This window comes from Scyliorhinus torazame, chromosome 13 (genome assembly GCF_047496885.1).
Source record: "Scyliorhinus torazame isolate Kashiwa2021f chromosome 13, sScyTor2.1, whole genome shotgun sequence".
Classification (NCBI taxonomy): Eukaryota; Metazoa; Chordata; class Chondrichthyes; order Carcharhiniformes; family Scyliorhinidae; genus Scyliorhinus; species Scyliorhinus torazame.
This window is the reverse complement of record NC_092719.1, coordinates 185,834,002-185,852,354: the sequence shown is the minus strand read 5'-3', so window position 1 is coordinate 185,852,354 and position 18,353 is coordinate 185,834,002. Positions and strand designations below refer to the sequence as shown.

Below are 18,353 nucleotides of genomic sequence, written 5' to 3'. Positions count from 1 at the left end.
TGCCTTTAGAAATATGTTCAGGATCCATCAGTAGAATTTCTGATCTTTCCCGCTCAACCTCAAATGCTAACCCTATCTTTATCACCCAAAAACAACTGGGTGTTTGCAGTATTTTCTGACTTTGCTTCGGATTCGCAGGTTTTGCATTTTGTTGAAAGGCTTATCTATTTGATCATTACTCTGCTAACTTCCATCACTTTGTGTCCATTTTTGCACTGCAAAGTACTTTGGGGACTCTTTTTAATTTAAAAATGATGATATAAGTGGATAAAAGGAAATTACTGCAGATGCTGGAATCTGAAACAAAAGCAGAAATGCTGGACAAGCTCAGCAGGTCTGACAGCATCAGTGGAGAGAGAACGGAACTAATGTTTCGAGTCTGGATGACTCTTTGTCAAAGCTGGGGAGAACTGGGAATTAAATGAGATTAATACTGTCGTGGGGGCAGGGAGCGGGGATCGAGGGGCAGTGGGGCTGGGTAGAGGGCCAGCGATTGGTGGAGATTGACAAAGATGTTGTGGACAAAAAGACAATGGGAATGTAAATGGTGATAATGACCAAGAAGGGTGCTGATAGTGGCACATTAAGAGATCACAATGTGTTAATGACAGAACAGAAGTAAGCAGTGTGTCAAAGGACAACTTGAACAGAGAACAGATGGCCCGAGTGAGGTGGTGGGAGACAATATTGAGGGGAAAAGGGATCGCTGGAAGAAATGAAAGTCAGTTTTATGTTTGTTTGTTTTAAATTTAGAGTACCCAATTATTTTTTCCAATTAAGGGGCAATTTAGTGTGGCCAATCCACCTACCCTGCACATCTTTGGGTTGTGGGGGTGAGACTCACACAGACACGGAGAATGTGCAAACTCCACACGGACAGTGACCCGGGGCCAGGATCGGACGTGTGCCCTCGGCGCCGTGAGGCAGCAGTGCTAACCACTGTGCCGCCGTGCCACCCTGAAATGAAAGTAAGTTGATAGAAGTAAAAAAAGGGGTGAAGGCGGAGGAGAAAGTCCACAGTCTGAAGTTGAACTCAATGGTAAGTCCGGAAGCTGTAACGTGCTTACTCGAAAGATGAGGTGTTCTTCCTCCAATTTGCATTGGGCTTCACTGGAACATTGCAGCAGGCCAAGGATGGATATGTGGACATGAGTGGGGGACGGTGCGATGAAATGGCAAGTGACAGCAAGATCTGGGTCCTGCTTGTGGATGGACCAAAGATGTTCTGCAAAGCAGTCACCCAGTCTGCGTTTAGTCTGTCCAATGTAGAGGAGACCGCATTGGGAGCTGTGAATGCAATAAATCAAAATGAAAAAGGTTTAAGTGAAGTGCTACCGCATCTGCAAAGCTCTTGGATAGTGAGCAGGGGACAGATAAAGGGGCAGGTGTTGCACCTTCTGCGATTGCATGGGAAGGTGCCGTAGGAAGAGGGTGAAGTGTTGGGGGTGGTGGAGGAGTGAACCAGGATATCCCAGAGGGAATGGTCCCTGCAGAATGCAGACAGGGGAAGTAAGGGAAAGATGTATTTGGTGATGGTATCATGCTGGAGTTGGCGGAACTGTCGGAGGATGATTCTTTGAGTGTGGAGGTTAATGGGGTGAAAGGTGAGGACAACAGGTATCCCATCCTGGTTCTGGGAGGGAGGAGAAGGGGTGAGAGCAGAGGTGCGGGAGATGGATCGGACACTGTTGAGAACCCTGTCAACCACAGTGGGTGGGAAACTATGATTAAGGAAGAAAGAATACATGTCAACTGCATCATTTTGTAAAGTGGAGTCTTCGGAACAGATGCAACAGAGGCGAAGGAACTGGGAGAATGGGATGGAGTCCTTATCGGATGTGGGGTGTGAAGAGCTGTAGTCGCGTTAGCTGTGGGAGTCGGTGGGCTCGTAACGGATAGTAGTGGATCGTCTATCCCCAGAAATGTGGTCAGAGGTCAAGGCAGGGAAGGGTCGAAGGTGGACCGTGTTACGGTGATGTATATAAATGGAGTTTTGTTTTTGTTGTGTGGGGTGTCCCATATGATAGTCTAATTAATTCCTTTTCGGTTAAGCACCTTGGCCCTCCTCTACCAGTATTATTATGTAAAGAGCTGCAATGTGTTGTGTGAGAGGAATGGGATGTATATGTTACTTTTTAACTTTCTGCACCTGGTATGTGTCCATACAGGGTCTCTCTATAACAGTGCAGTTCAGAGTGGAAAAGCACTGTGCAGGACACTGCATGTATCAACAACCCAGTGCAGTTTTACTTTAATATGCTGTACTGACCACTTTGTATAAATTTTACACCAAGCAATGAAAACAATTATTTATTTTCTGAGGATATCTTCCCTGGAAGTGTTATGCAATATGTACTCATTAGCAAATATTTTTTCTGTTTTCACTATCGTTACAGGTTTCAGCATCACGTAGAATGGGCGAAAAGTCTCCTGCAAGAACAAGGGCTGGAGAGCACCTTGCTCGAGAAAATGCTTGAAAATTATACAAAACCAATAGAATTGCCTTGTGATAGAGGGAGCGCTGAATTTGATGACCGTTCACAAGACTCCAAAGTAGCTAAAACAGAACCTGATGAAAGAGCTGAAGAAACACATAATGGAGAAAGTCGCCCTGCATTAAGCCCTCAAAATAGGACACATTGTTTGGAAGGTGATGCACCTTATGATCCTTTAGAAAAATATGGATATGTGAACTGTGAAACAATTGACAGGGAAGCTATAGCAAAAGTACACTGTTCCAGACATGATGATCTCCTTATCCACTGTGGCTGTCGATATGAAGATGGCATGGAAGAGGCTCTGCAACAGAATTCAATGAAAGATAGCATTTCCACCGAGCACGAATATGTACTAGTGGTAGAAAAAATACTTCCATGTGATGGTAAAGAATTAAATAGAAAGGTAAGTACAATTATTAGAGACGGTGCGAAACCGCGCATTAGAAACTCAAATCCAAATACAGTTCAGCGTGTTCTGAATGTCTGCTGAATGTTATCAGTACAATTGATTCAAACCAGTCTGCTAACTGTACATGTGCTGTGAATATGGCACGGACGTAGAACATAGAACATACAGTGCAGAAGGAGGCCATTCGGCCCATTGGGTCTGCACCGACCCACTTAAGCCCTCACTTCCACCCTATCCCCGTAACCCAATAACCCCTCCTAACCTTTTTTTTTTGGACACTAAGGGCAATTTATCATGGCCAATCCACCTAACCTGCACATCTTTGGACTGTGGGAGGAAACCGGAGCACCCGGAAGAAACCCACGCAGACACGGGGAGAACGTGCAGACTCCGCACAGACAGTGACCCAGCAGGGAATCGAACCTGGGACCCTGGCGCTGTGAAGCCACAGTGCTATCCACTTGTGCTACCATGCTGCCCTCACTATGATATTTAGCCATCGACATGGTCTGAAGATCCATTGAAGAGGGTTTGTTTTCTTTCATATGAAAAGTAATATTGCAAATCTCAGTATTAACAGTTCAGATAATTACCAATGCCCCCACAATGGGCAGCACGGTAGCATTGTGGATAGCACAATTGCTTCACAGCTCCAGGGTCCTAGGTTTGATTCCGGCATGGGTCACTGTCTGTGCGGAGTCTGCACATCCTCCCCGTGTGTGCGTGGATTTTCTCCGGGTGCTCCGGCTTCCTCCCACAGCCCAAAGATGTGCAGGTTAGGTGGATTGGCCATGATAAATTGCCCTTAGTGTCCAAAATTGCCCTTAGTGTTGGGTGGGGTTGCTGGGTTATGGGGATAGGGTGGAGGTGTTGACCTTGGGTAAGGTGCTCTTTCCAAGAGCCGGTGCAGACTCGATGGGCCGAATGGCCTCCTTCTGCACTGTAAATTCTATGATAATGCTCCAAATTCTAAGCCACAGTGCATTTTCTTTCTCAAACAAACTTGCTTTTAAAATTGGTATTGGTCTCCAATTTGATGTCCGCTGCGTCAAAACGACTCCATCATTCTGGTTTAGAGTTAGATACCTCTTGATGGCGCTAATTAACACTGTATGCTATAGTATACGCTAAGCTCAACTCTCCCTTCACAATTGCATCCCTTAACTGCTTCAAGTCCTGTTCAGTCAGTACACCCAGCCATATCATAAATGCCCATTGTTATGATTCCAGTTGATATTATAAACGGACTGGAAGATTCCAGAATGGTTCCAAAGACCGTAACTTTAATTTTTATTTAAATGTGGAGGAACAGAGTCACAGGACCGCTAATTAGTTTTAACAACAAGGAAAAAACATTCAATAAACATGAGAAAATTGGGTTATGGTCCAATACTTCTTTATTCTCCCTTATTTTAACAATTACACACAAATTTTAAGATTAACATAGATTACAAAATACATCCTTTTTTTTAAAAAATATTTTATTGAAAATTTTTGGCCAACCATCACAGTACATTGTGTATCCTTTACACAGTAATATAACAATATAAATAACAATGGCCAATTTTATAAACAAGAAATAAATAATATATAAACAAAAACAAAAACAAAACTAAATGGCAACTGCCTTGTCCCCGATAAATATTCTCCAAAAATATGTTTTAACAGTCCAATATACAATTATCTATAACAACAACCTATACTTATATATTAACATCCCTGAGAATCCCTCTGGCTCCTCCCCCCCCCCCCCCACACCCCCTGGGCTGCTGCTGCTGTCTTCTTCTTTTCCATTCCCTCTATCTTTCTGTGAGGTATTCGACGAACGGTTGCCACCGCCTGGTGAACCCTTGAGCCGATCCCCTTAGGACGAACTTGATCCGTTCCAGCTTTATAAACCCTGCCATGTCATTTATCCAGGTCTCCACACCCGGGGGCTTGGCTTCCTTCCACATCAACAGTGTCCTGCGCCAGGCTACTAGGGACGCAAAGGCCAAAACATCAGCCTCTCTCGCCTCCTGCAACCCCAAATATAGCCAACCCCCAGCTTGGTTCGACCCGGACCCCCACTACCTTCGAAAGCACCTTTGTCACCCCCACCCAAAACCCCTGTAGTGCCGGACATGACCAGAACATGTGGGTGTGATTCGCTGGGCTTTTCGAGCATCTCGCACACCTATCCTCTACTCCAAAAAATTTGCTAAGCCGTGTTCCAGTCATATGCGCCCTGTGTAACACCTTAAATTGTATCGGGCTTAGCCTGGCACACGAGGACGATGAGTTTACCCTACTTAGGGCATCAGCCCACAGCCCCTCCTCAATCTCCTCCCCCAGCTCTTCTTCCCATTTCCCTTTCAGCTCGTCTACCATAATCTCCCCCTCATCTCTCATCTCCCTATATATGTCTGACACCTGACCGTCCCCCACCCATATCTTTGAGATCACTCTGTCCTGCACCTCCTGCGTTGGGAGCTGCGGGAATTCCCTCACCTGTTGCCTCGTAAAAGCCCTCAGTTGCATATACCGGAATGCATTCCCTTGGGGCAACCCATATTTTTCGATCAGCGCTCCCAGACTTGCAAACGTCCCATCTACAAACAGATCTCTCAATTGTGTTACTCCTGCTCTTTGCCATGTTCCAAATCCCCCATCCATTCTCCCCGGAGCAAACCTATGATTATTTCTTATCGGGGACCACACCGAGGCTCCCGTCTTTCCCCTATGCCGTCTCCATTGCCCCCAAATTTTCAGAGTAGCCACCACCACCGGGCTTGTGGTGTATTTCTTCGGTGAGAACGGCAACGGCGCCGTCACCATGGCTTGTAGGCAAGTCCCCCTACAGGACGCCTTCTCCAATCTCTTCCACGCCGCTCCCTCCTCTTCTCCCATCCACTTACATACCATTGAGATGTTGGCGGCCCAGTAGTACTCACTCAGGCTCGGTAGCGCCAGCCCCCCCACCTATCCCTACTACGCTGCAGAAATCCCTTCCTCACTCTCGGGGTCTTCCCGGCCCACACAAAACTCATGATACTCTTCTCAATCCTTTTGAAAAAAGCCTTCGTGATCACCACCGGGAGGCACTGAAACACAAAGAGGAACCTCGGGAGGACCACCATTTTAACCGCTTGTACCCTCCCTGCCAATGACAAGGATACCATGTCCCATCTCTTGAAGTCCTCCTCCATCTGTTCCACCAACCGCGTTAAGTTTAACCTATGCAATGTACCCCAATTCTTGGCTATCTGGATCCCCAATTCTTGGATATCTGGATCCCCAAGTAGCGAAAGTCCCTTGTTACCTTCCTCAACGGTAAGTCCTCTATTTCTCTGCTCTGCTTCCCTGGATGCACCACAAACAGCTCACTTTTCCCCATGTTCAGCTTATATCCTGAAAATTCTCCAAACTCCCCAAGTATCCGCATTATCTCTGGCATCCCCTCAGCCGGGTCTGCCACATACACCAATAAATCGTCCGCGTAAAGAGATACCCGGTGTTCCTCTCCTCCCCTGAGTACTCCCCTCCACTTCCTGGAACCCCTCAATGCTATTGCCAGGGGCTCAATCGCCAGTGCAAACAATAATGGAGACAGAGGACATCCCTGCCTCGTCCCTCTATGGAGCCGAAAATACGCAGACCCCCGTCCATTCGTGACCACGCTCGCCATCGGGGCCCTATACAGCAGCTGTACCCATCTAATATACTCATCTCCAAAGCCAAATCTCCTCAACACCTCCCACAAATAATCCCACTCCACTCTATCAAATGCTTTCTCGGCATCCATCGCCACCACTATCTCCGCTTCCCCCTCTGGTGGGGGCATCATCATTACCCCTAGCAGCCTCCGTATATTCGTATTCAGCTGTCTCCCCTTCACAAACCCAGTTTGGTCCTCATGGACTACCCCCGGGACACAATCCTCTATCCTCATTGCCATTACCTTGGCCAGAATCTTAGCGTCTACATTTAGGAGGGAAATAGGTCTATAGGACCCGCATTGTAGCGGGTCTTTTTCCTTCTTTAGGAGAAGCGATATCGTTGCCTCCGACATAGTCGGGGGGCAGCTGTCCCCTTTCCTTCGCCTCATTGAAGGTTCTCATCAGTATCGGGGCAAGCAAGTCCACATATTTCCTATAAAATTCGACTGGAAATCCATCCGGTCCCGGAGCCTTCCCCGCCTGCATACTCCTAATTCCTTTCACTACTTCCTCTATCTCGATCTGTGCTCCCAGTCCCACCCTCTCCTGCTCCTCCACCTTAGGAAATTCCAGCCGGTCCAGGAAGCACATCATTCTCTCCTTCCCATCCGGGGGCCGAGCTTCGTATAAACGTTTATAGAATGCCTTGAACACTCCATTCACTCTCTCCGCTCCCCGCTCTATCTCTCCTTCCTCATCCCTCACTCCCCCTATTTCCCTCGCTGCTCCCCTTTTCCTCAATTGATGGGCCAGCAACTTGCTCGCCTTCTCCCCATACTCATACTGTACACCCTGTGCCTTCCTCCACTGTGCTTCTGCAGTACCCGTTGTCAGCAAGTCAAATTCTACGTGTAACCTTTGCCTTTCCCTGTACAGTCCCTCCTCCGGTGCCTCCGCATATTGCCTGTCCACCCTCAGAAGTTCTTGCAGCAACCGCTCCCGTTCCCTACTCTCCTGCTTTCCTTTATGTGCCCTTATTGATATCAGCTCCCCTCTAACCACTGCCTTCAGCGCCTCCCAGACCACTCCCACCTGGACCTCCCCGTTATCATTGAGTTCCAAGTATTTTCCAATGCACCCCCTCACCCTTAGACACACCCCTTCATCTGCCATTAGTCCCATATCCATTCTCCAGGGTGGACGCCCTTCTGTTTCCTCCCCTATCTCCAAGTCTACCCAATGTGGAGCGTGATCCGAAATGGCTATAGCCGTATACTCCGTCCCCCTCACCTTCGGGATCAACGCCCTTCCCAAAACAAAAAAGTCTATTCGCGAATAAACTTTGTGGACATAGGAGAAAAACGAAAACTCCTTACTCCTAGGTCTACTAAATCTCCACGGGTCTACTCCTCCCATCTGCTCCATAAAATCTTTAAGCACCTTGGCTGCAGCCGGCCTCCTTCCAGTCCTGGATCTCGACCTGTCCAGCCCTGGCCCCAGCACCGTATTAAAATCTCCCCCCATTACCAACTTTCCCACCTCTAGGTCCGGGATGCGTTCTAGCATGCGCCTCATAAAATTGGCATCATCCCAGTTTGGGTCATATACGTTTACCAAGACCACCGCCTCCCCCTGTAATTTGCCACTCACCATCACGTAACTGCCCCCGCTATCCGCCACGATGGTCTTTGCCTCAAACATAACCCGCTTCCCCACTAGTATAGCCACCCCCCTGTTTTTCGCATCTAGCCCCGAATGAAACACCTGCCCCACCCATCCTTTGCGTAGTCTAACCTGGTCTATAAGTTTCAAGTGCGTCTCTTGTAACATAACCACGTCTGCCTTAAGTTTCTTAAGGTGTGCGAGTACTCGTGCCCTCTTTATCGGCCCGTTCAGCCCTCTCACATTCCACGTGATCAACCGGGTTGGGGGGCTTTTTACCCCCCCCCCCCTTGTCGATTAGCCATCCCCTTTTTCCAGCTCCTCATCCGGTTCCCACGCAGCTGTGTCCCCCCCCAGGCGGTGCCCCCCCCCCCGTCCACCCCACCCCATTCCAGCTCCCCCCTCTCCCCAGCAGCAGCTACCCAGTAGTCCCCCCCCCCCCCCCCCCCCCCCCCCCGCTAGATCCCCCACTAGCGTAGTTACACCCTCCATGTTGCTCCCAGAAGTCAGCAAACTCTGGCCGACCTCGGCTTCCCCCCGTGACCTCGGCTCGCACCGTGCGACGCCCCCTCCTTCCTGCTTCCCTATTCCCGCCATGATTATCATAGCGCGGGAACAAAGCCCGTGCTTCCCTTTTGGCCCCGCCCCCCCATGGCCAGCGCCCCATCTCCTCCACCTCCCTTCCTCCCTCCACCACCACCTGTGGAAGAGAGAAAAAAAGTTACTGCATCGCAGGATTAATAACATAAAACTCATCTTTCCCCCCCTTTTTCCCCCCCTCTTCGCCCCCCATACTCGCCCCACCACTTTGTTTCAAACGTTCTTTTTTAATAACCCGCTTATTCCAGTTTTTCTTCCACAATAAAAGTCCACGCCTCATCCGCCGTCTCAAAGTAGTGGTGCCTCCCTTGATATGTGACCCACAGTCTTGCCGGTTGCAGCATTCCAAATTTTATCTTCTTTTTGTGAAGCACCGCCTTGGCCCGATTAAAGCTCGCCCTCCTTCTCGCCACCTCCGCATTCCAGTCTTGATATACGCGGATCACCGCGTTCTCCCACCTACTGCTCCGAGTTTTCTTTGCCCATCTAAGGACCATCTCTTTGTCCTTAAAACGGAGGAATCTCACCTCTATGGCTCTAGGAATTTCTCCTGCTCTCGGTCCTCGCGCCATCACTCGATATGCTCCCTCCACCTCCAGCGGACCCGCCGGGGCCTCCGCTCCCATTAACAAGTGCAGCATCGTGCTCACATATGCCCCGACGTCTGCTCCTTCTGCACCTTCAGGAAGACCAAGAATCCTTAAATTATTCCTCCTCGCGTTATTCTCCAGCACCTCCAGTCTTTCCACACATCGTTTATGGTGTGCCTCGTGCATCTCGGTCTTCACCACCAGGCCCTGTATATCGTCCTCGTTCTCGGCAGCCTTTGCTTTCACGACCCGAAGCTCCCGCTCCTGGGTCTTTTGCTCATCCTTTAGCCCTTCGATCACCTGTAATATCGGGGCCAACAGCTCCTTCTTCATTTCCTTTTTAAGTTCTTCCACGCAACATTTCAGAAACTCTTGTTGTTCAGGGCCCCATGTTAAACTGCCACCTTCCGTCGCCATCTTGGTTCTTGCTTGCCTTCCTTGCCGCTGCTCCAAAGGATCCACTGCAATCTGGCCACTTCCCTCTCCTTTTTCCATCCGTTTCCAGGGGGGATTCCCTTCTGGTTTACCGCACAGTGCTTCTAGCCGTTAAAATTGCCGTTGGGGCTCTTATTAAGAGCCCAAAAGTCCGTTCCACCGTGAGCTGCCGAAACGTGCGACTTAGCTGGTCATCGCCGCACCCGGAAGTCTACAAAATACATCTTAAACTACAATGATCTCAGTAGCACAAAGTCCCTTTAAGCACACAGACGGCTGTCACCAAATACATCCTCCCCTCTGAACCCAAGTTAGTGTCTGTGGATTTCTCCTCAAAATTCCCCCAAATGATTGTTACATGAGAGTTTCCAAACTCCACTTCCAAAATACGCTTTAAAATCTTCTGTCACAACACTGCTTTCATCAGCGGGTTGCATTTCAAAATACAGTCCGGAATTTCCAAATTATGCTTTTACACAAGGCCTTTGCTCCATTTTTAACACCAAATCCAGTATCTGGGTTTTATACCACCCTCTTTAGGATTTCTTTGTCTTGACTGCTGTATAAACTGTTTGCAATTCCTTTAACTCTCGATTCCCTGACTATTAAAATGGCATCAAACTTTTGATTTACCTCTGAAGACTGCTTTCCCATGGTAAATCTGGTTACTGCAATTGCCTCTTTAACTTAGAACACTCTATTTACTCTTCTTTGAATACTTCTGAACAATATCTTGATCTCTTGTTCTCTTGACTTTCATCATCTTAAGACATTCCTTCTGTCCAATTCCCTAGTTATCTGGACTGTAACTATTTCTTTGAGAAACATGCGTCTTTGCAGCTCCCATCCTGTCAAGTCTGTCTTCTGGCAGAGTTGAGAGATGTTCACACCGCAGTGTCCTGTCTCCAACTGGAATCAAATTCAGCCAAACTAAAACTTAAAAGCATTTATACCTTACATGGCCCCCAGATAGTCATGGGCGTTTACAGCAGGGAAACAGGCCCTTCGACCCAACTTGTCCATGCCGCTCAGTTTTTACCACTAAGCTAGTCCCAATTGCCTGTATTTGGCCCATATCCCTCTATACCCATCTTACCCATATAACTATCTAAATGCTATTTAAAAGACAAAATTGTACCCACCTCCACTACTGCCTCTGGTAGCTCGTTCCAGACACTCACCATCCTCTGTGTGGAACAAATTGCCCCTCTGGACCCTTTCATATCTCTCCCTTCTCACCTTATACCTGTGCCCTCTAGTTTTAGACTCTCCTACCTTTGAGAAAAAATGTTGACTATCTATCTTATCTCAGTATTTTATAGTCCTCTGTATGATCACCCCTTAGCCTCCTACGCTTCAGGGAAAACAGTCCCAGTCCATCCTGCCTCTCCTTATAACTCAAATCATCATGTCCCGGTAGCATCCGAGTAAAGCTTTTCTGCGCTCTTTCTAGTTTAATAATACCCTTTCTATAATAGGGTGACCAGAACTGTACACGTTATTCAAAGTGTCGCCTCAGTAATGTCTTGTACAACTTCAACAAGACATCCCAACGCCTGTATTCAATGTTCTGACCAATGAAACCAAGCATGCCGAATGCCTTCTTCACCACCCTGTCCACCTGTGACTCCACTTTCAAGGAGCTATGGACCTGTACTCCTGGATCTCTTTGTTCTGTAACTCTCCCCAACTCCCTACCATTAACTGAGTAGGTCCTGCCCCGATTCGATCTACCAAAATGCATCACCTCACATTTATCTAAATTAAACTCTATCTGCCATTTTTTGGCCCAATGGCCCAATTGATCAAATCCCGTTGCAACCCTAGGTAACCTTCTTCACTGTCCACTATGCCACCAATCTTGGTGTCATCTGCAAACTTACTAACCATGCCTCCTAAATTCTCACCCAAATCATTAATATAAATAACAAATAACAGTGGACCCAGCACTGATCCCCGAGGCACACATTGGTCACAGGCCTCCGGTTTGAAAAACAACCCTCTGCAACCACCCTTTATCTTCTGCCGTCAAGCCAATTTTAAATCCAATTGGCTACCTCATCCTGGACACCATGAGATTTAACCTTGTGCAACAACCTACCATGCGGTACCTTGTCAAAGGCCTTACTATAGTCCATGTAGACAATGTCGACTGCGCTGCCCTCATCTACCTTCTTGGTTACCCCTTCAAAAAACTCAATGAAATTCATGAGACCTGACTTTCCACTCACAAAGCCATACTGACTGTCCCTAATCAGTCCTTGCCTCTCTAAATGCCTGTAGATCCTGGGCTGGATTCTCCGCCCCGCTGCGCCACATTTCTGTTTCAGCACACCGGCGGGATGCTCCCTTACGCCGGCTGGTCAATGGGGTTTCCCATTGTGGAGCAGCCCCACGTCGTCGGGAAAGCCCTGGGCTGCCGGCAAAATGGAGCATCACGCCGCCGGTGAATCCAGCCCCCGTCTCTCAGAATACCATCTTACAACTTACCCACCACAGGCTCACCGGTCTGTAGTTCCCAGGCTTTTCCCTGCGGCCCTTCTTAAACAAACGCACAACATTTGTTACCCTCCAATCTTCAGGCACCTCACCTGTGGCTGTCGATGATTCAAATATCTCTGCTGTGGGACCCGCAATTTCCTCCCTAGCCTCCCACAACATCGTGGGATACATTTCATCAGGTCCCGGGGATTTATCTACCTTGATGTGCTTTAAGACTTCAAGCACCTTCTTCTCTGTAATATGTACACTCAAAGAACAAAGAAATGTACAGCACAGGAACAGGCCCTTCGGCCCTCCAAGCCCGTGCCGACCATGCTGCCCGACTAAACTACAATCTTCTACACTTCCTGGGTCCGTATCCCTCTATTCCCATCCTATTCATGTATTTGTCAAGATGCCCCTTAAATGTCACTATCGTCCCTGCTTCCACCACCTCCTCCGGTAGCGAGTTCCAGGCAGCTACTACCCTCTGCGTAAAAAAACTTGCCTCGTACACCTACTCTAAACCTTGCCTCTCTCACCTTAAACCGATGCCCCCTAGTAATTGACCCCTCTACCCCGGGGAAAAGCCTCTGACTATCCACTCTGTCTATGCCCCTCATTATTTTGTAGACCTCTATCAGGTCGCCCCTCAACCTCCTTCGTTCCAGTGAGAACAAACCGAGTTTATTCAACTGCTCCTCATAGCTAATGCCCTCCATACGAGGCAACATTCTGGTAAATCTCTTCTGCACCCTCTCTAAAGCCTCCACATCCTTCTGGTAGTGTGGCGACCAGAATTGAACACTATACTCCAAGTGTGGCCTAACTAAGGTTCTATACAGCTGCAACATGACTTGCCAATTCTTATACTCAATGCCCCGGCCAATGAAGGCAAGCATGCCGTATGCCTTCTTGACTACCTTCTCCACCTGTGTTGCCCCTTTCAGTGACCTGTGGACCTGGACTCCTAGATCTCTTTGACTTTCAATACTCTTGAGGGTTCTACCATTCACTGTATATTCCCTACCTGCATTAGACCTTCCAAAATGCATTACCTCACATTTGTCCGGATTAAACTCCATCTGCCATCTCTCCGCCCAAGTCTCCAAACAATCTAAATCCTGCTGTATCCTCTGACAGTCCTCATCGCTATCCGCAATTCCACCAACCTTTGTGTCGTCTGCAAACTTACTAATCAGACCAGTTACATTTTCCTCCAAATCATTTATATATACTACAAACAGCAAAGGTCCCAGCACTGATCCCTGTGGAACACCACTGGTCACAACCCTCCAATTAGAAAAGCATCCTTCCATTGCTACTCTCTGCCTTCTCTGACCTAGCCAGTTCTGTATCCACCTTGCCAGCTCACCCCTGATCCCGTGTGACTTCACCTTTTGTACTAGTCTACCATGAGGGACCTTGTCAAAGGCCTTACTAAAGTCCATATAGACAACATCCACTGTCCTACCTGCATCAATCATCTTTGTGACCTCCTCGAAAAACTCTATCAAGTTAGTGAGACACCACCTCCCCTTCACAAAACCATGCTGCCTCTCACTAATACGTCCATTTGCTTCCAAATGGGAGTAGATCCTGTCTCGAAGAATTCTCTCCAGTAATTTCCCTACCACTGAAGTAAGGCTCACCGGCCTGTAGTTCCCTGGATTATCCTTGCTGCCCTTCTTAAACAGAGGAACAACATTGGCTATTCTCCAGTCCTCCGGGACATCACCTGAAGACAGTGAGGATCCAAAGATTTCTGTCAAGGCCTCAGCAATTTCCTCTCCAGCCTCCTTCAGTATTCTGGGGTAGATCCCATCAGGCCCTGGGGACTTATCTACCTTAATATTTTTTAAGACACCCAACACCTCGATTTTTTGGATCTCAATGTGACCCAGGCTATCTACACGCCCTTCTCCAGACTCAACATCTACCAATTTCTTCTCTTTGGTGAATACTGATGCAATGTATTCATTTAGTACCGCGCCCATTTCCTCTGGCTCCACACATAGATTCCCTTGCCAATTCTTCAGTGGGCCAACCCTTTCCCTGGCTACCTTCTTTTTATGTACGTGTAAAAAGCCTTGGGATTTTCCTTAACCCTATTTGCCAATTACTTTTCGTGACCCCTTCTAGCCCCCCTGACTCCTTGCTTAAGTTCCTTCCTACTTTCCTTATATTCCACACAGGCTTCGTCTGTTCCCAGCCTTTTAGCCCTGACAAATGCCTCCTTTTTCTCTTTGACGAGGCCTACAATATCTCTCGTTATCCAAGATTCCCGAAAATTGCCGTATTTATCCTTCTTCCTCACAGGAACATGCCGGTCCTGAATTCCTTTCAACTGACACTTGAAAGCCTCCCACATGTCAGATGTTGATTTGCCCTCAAACATCCGCCCCCAATCTATGTTCTTCAGTTCCCGCCTAATATTGTTATAATTAGCCTTCCCCCAATTTAGCACATTCATCCTAGGACCACTCTTATCCTTGTCCACCAGCACTTTAAAACTTACTGAATTGTGGTCGCTGTTCCCGAAATGCTCCCCTACTGAAACATCTACCACCTGGCCGGGCTCATTCCCCAATACCAGGTCCAGTACCGCCCCTTCCCTAGTTGGACTGTCTACATATTGTTTTAAGAAGCCCTTCTGGATGCTCCTTACAAACTCCGCCCGTCTAAGCCCCTGGCACTAAGTGAGTCCCAGTCAATATTGGGGAAGTTGAGTCTCCCATCACCACAACCCTGTTGTTTTTACTCTTTTCCAAAATCTGTCTACCTATCTGCTCCTCTATCTCCCGCTGGCTGTTGGGCGGCCTGTAGTAAACCCCCAACATTGTGACTGCACCCTTCTTATTCCTGATCTCTACCCATATAGCCTCACTGCCCTCTGAGGTGTCCTCCCGCAGTACAGCTGTGATATTCTCCCTCACCAGTAGCGCAACTCCGCCACCCCTTTTACATCCCCCTCTATCCCGCCTGAAACATCTAAATCCTGGAACGTTTAGCTGCCAATCCTGCCCTTCCCTCAACCAGGTCTCTGTAATGGCAACAACATCATAGTTCCAAGTACTAATCCAAGCTCTAAGTTCATCTGCCTTACCCGTAATACTTCTTGCATTAAAACATATGCACTTCAGGCCACCAGACCCGCTGTGTTCAGCAACTTCTCCCTGTCTGCTCTGCCTCAGAGCCCCACTGTCCCTATTCCCTAGTTCTCCCTCAATGCTCTTACCTTCTGACCTATTGCTCCCGTGCCCACCACCCTGCCATACTAGTTTAAACCCTCCCGTGTGACACTAGCAAACCTCGCGGCCAGGATATTTATGCCTTTCCAGTTTAGATGCAACCCGTCCTTCTTATATAGGTCACACCTGCCCCGGAAGAGCTCCCAGTGGTCCAGATAACGGAAACCCTCCCTCCTACACCAGCTGTTTAGCCACATATTTAGCTGCTCTATCTTCCTATTTCTAGCCTCACTGGCACGTGGCACAGGGAGTAATCCCGAGATTACAACCCTAGAGGTCCTGTCTTTTAACTTTCTGCCTAGCTCCCTGAACTCCTGCTGCAGGACCTCATGCCCCTTCCTGCCTATGTCGTTAGTACCAATATGTACAACGACCTCTGCCTGTTTGCCCTCCCCCTTCAAGATGCCCTCTACCCGTTCGGAGACATCCTGGACCCTGGCACCAGGGAGGCAAGATACCATCCTGGAGTCTCTTTCACGTCCACAGAAGCGCCTATCTGTGCCCCTGACTATAGAGTCCCCTATTACTATTGCTCTTCTGCGCTTTGACCCTCCCTTCTGAACATCAGAGCCAGCCGTGGTGCCACTGCTCTGACTGCTGCTGTTGTTTTCCCCTGATAGGCTATCCCCCCGGCAGTATCCAAAGGGGTATACCTGTTCGAGAGGGGGACGACAACAGGGGATTCCTGCACTGACTGTCTGCCCTTTCTGGTGGTCACCCATTTCTCTGCCTGCACCTTGGGTGTGACCACATTTATATAACTGCTATCTATGACGCTTTCCGCCACCTGCATGCTCCTAAGTGCATCCAATTGCTGCTCCAACCGAACCATGCGGTCTGTGAGGAGCTCCCGTTGGGTGCACTTTCTGCAGATGAAGCCATCCGGGATGCTGGAAGCCTCCCGGACCTGCCACATCTCACAGTCAGAGCACTGCACCCCTCTCACTGACATTGCGTCAATTAATTAAAATTAAAAGTTTTTTTAAAAAAATGTTTTATATATTTTTTTAACGTTACTGTTAACTATCTGTTTCCTAGCACTAGATTTCTAATATAAATGCGAAAGCTAAATATAGTACTCTCCGATCTCTGGCTTAGATACCCCTCTCAATTATAATTAAGTAATTATGTTTAATTAGTTACCAATGCTTAATTTTTTTAATTTAGCGTAGATTCCCAACCAGCCACTCAGGTCACAGCTTTTCTGTGATGTCACATCAGTTTCCCCCCGACACACACAATTTGAAAAAGGTATAAAAGTAAAAATGAGTAAAAATCACTTACTTACCTTCTTACCTTCTGAGTGTTTTAGATGTTCTCAGGTTCTCTCCCTGACAGAGACTGCTCCTCTTCCCCCGAACGGCTCCCGAAACTAGGCCGCGATCTTTTAAAAATCTCCGCTCTGACTCGCAGCTCCTGCGCTTTTTAAATCTCCTGCGCTTTTTAAATCTCCTGCGCTTTTTAAATCTCCCGCGCTTTTTAAATCTCCCGCTCTCTCTCCACTCGCGCTGTTTTCAGTGTCCCCTAAGACACCTCAAGACACCTCTATTTATTTCCCCAAGTTCCCTAACATCCATGCCTTTCTCAACAGTAACTACTGATGAGAAATATTCATTTAGGATCTCCCCCATCCCTTGTGGATCCGCAAACAGATGACCTTGTAGATCCATAAGAGGCCCTACTCTCTCTCTAGCAACTCTTTTGTCCTTTATGTATTTGTAGAAGCTCTGTGGATTCTCCTTTGCCTTATCTGCCATGGCAAACTCATGTCCCCTTTTTGCCCTCCTGATTTCTCTCTTAACTCTACTCCGCCAACCTCTATACTCTTCAAGAGATCATCTTGATCCCAGCTGCCTATGCCTGTCATATGTCGCCTTCTTTTTGACCAGAGCCGCAATATCCCCAGTCATCCAGGGTTCCCTGTTCTATCAGCCTTGCCCTTCAATCTAAAAGCAATGTGCTTACCCTGAACCCTGGTTAACACACTTTTGAAAGCCCCCCCACTTACCAGCTGTCCCTTTGCATGCCAACAGACTCCCCCAATTAACTTTAAAAGTTCCTGTCTAATACTATCAAAATTGGCCTTGCCCCAATTTAGAATTTTTACTTTTGGGCCAGAACGATCATTCTCCATAGCTATCTCAAAACTAATGAAATTATGATTACTGGTCTCAAAATGATCCCTCACTAACACTTCTGTCACCTGCCCTTCCTTATTTCCCAAAAGGAGGTTTATGATTAAGTTTTACCCCCTCTCTAATCGGGCCATCCACATATTGAATGAGAAATTCCTCCTGAATACATTCTACAAATGTCTCTCCATCCAATCCCCTAATGCTATGGCTGTCCCAGTCAGTGTTGGGAAAGTTAAAGTCCCCCGCTATTACCACCCTATTTTTCTTGCAGCTATCTGTAATCTCCTTACGTATTGGCTCCTCAAATTCCCGCTGACTATTTGGAGGCCTGCAATACAATCCTATCAAAGTGATCTCTCCCTTCTCACTTTTCATGTCTACCCATATAGACTCAGTGGGTGAACCCTTGGATATATCCCCTCTCAGTACTGCCGTGATATTATCCCAAATCAAAAATGCAACTCTCCCTCCTCTCTATCTGTACCCTGGAACATTGAGCTGCCAGTCCTGCCCCTCCCTTAGTCATGTTTCAGTAATAGCTAAAGTATCCCAGTCCCATGTACCCATCTATGCCCATCCATGATACTAAGCAACCAGTGCTAGTTCATTTGCTCTTCATGCTGTTGCCCTCTCTAAGCACAATAGAAACACAGA

At 47.7% G+C, this 18,353-nt stretch overlaps 1 protein-coding gene across 5 annotated transcripts in view; it reads left to right on the top strand.

Annotated features, from left to right (window-relative positions):
• tsen2 (TSEN2 tRNA splicing endonuclease subunit) overlaps positions 1–18,353 on the top strand; it is a 62,979-nt gene that overhangs the window by 16,090 nt on the left and 28,536 nt on the right. For all 5 annotated transcript variants that reach the window (XM_072472573.1, XM_072472575.1, XM_072472574.1 and 2 more), the window contains exon 5: positions 2,397–2,901. In XM_072472573.1, the coding sequence (XP_072328674.1) occupies positions 2,397–2,901 (505 nt within the window). The remainder of the gene's footprint in view (positions 1–2,396; positions 2,902–18,353) is intronic.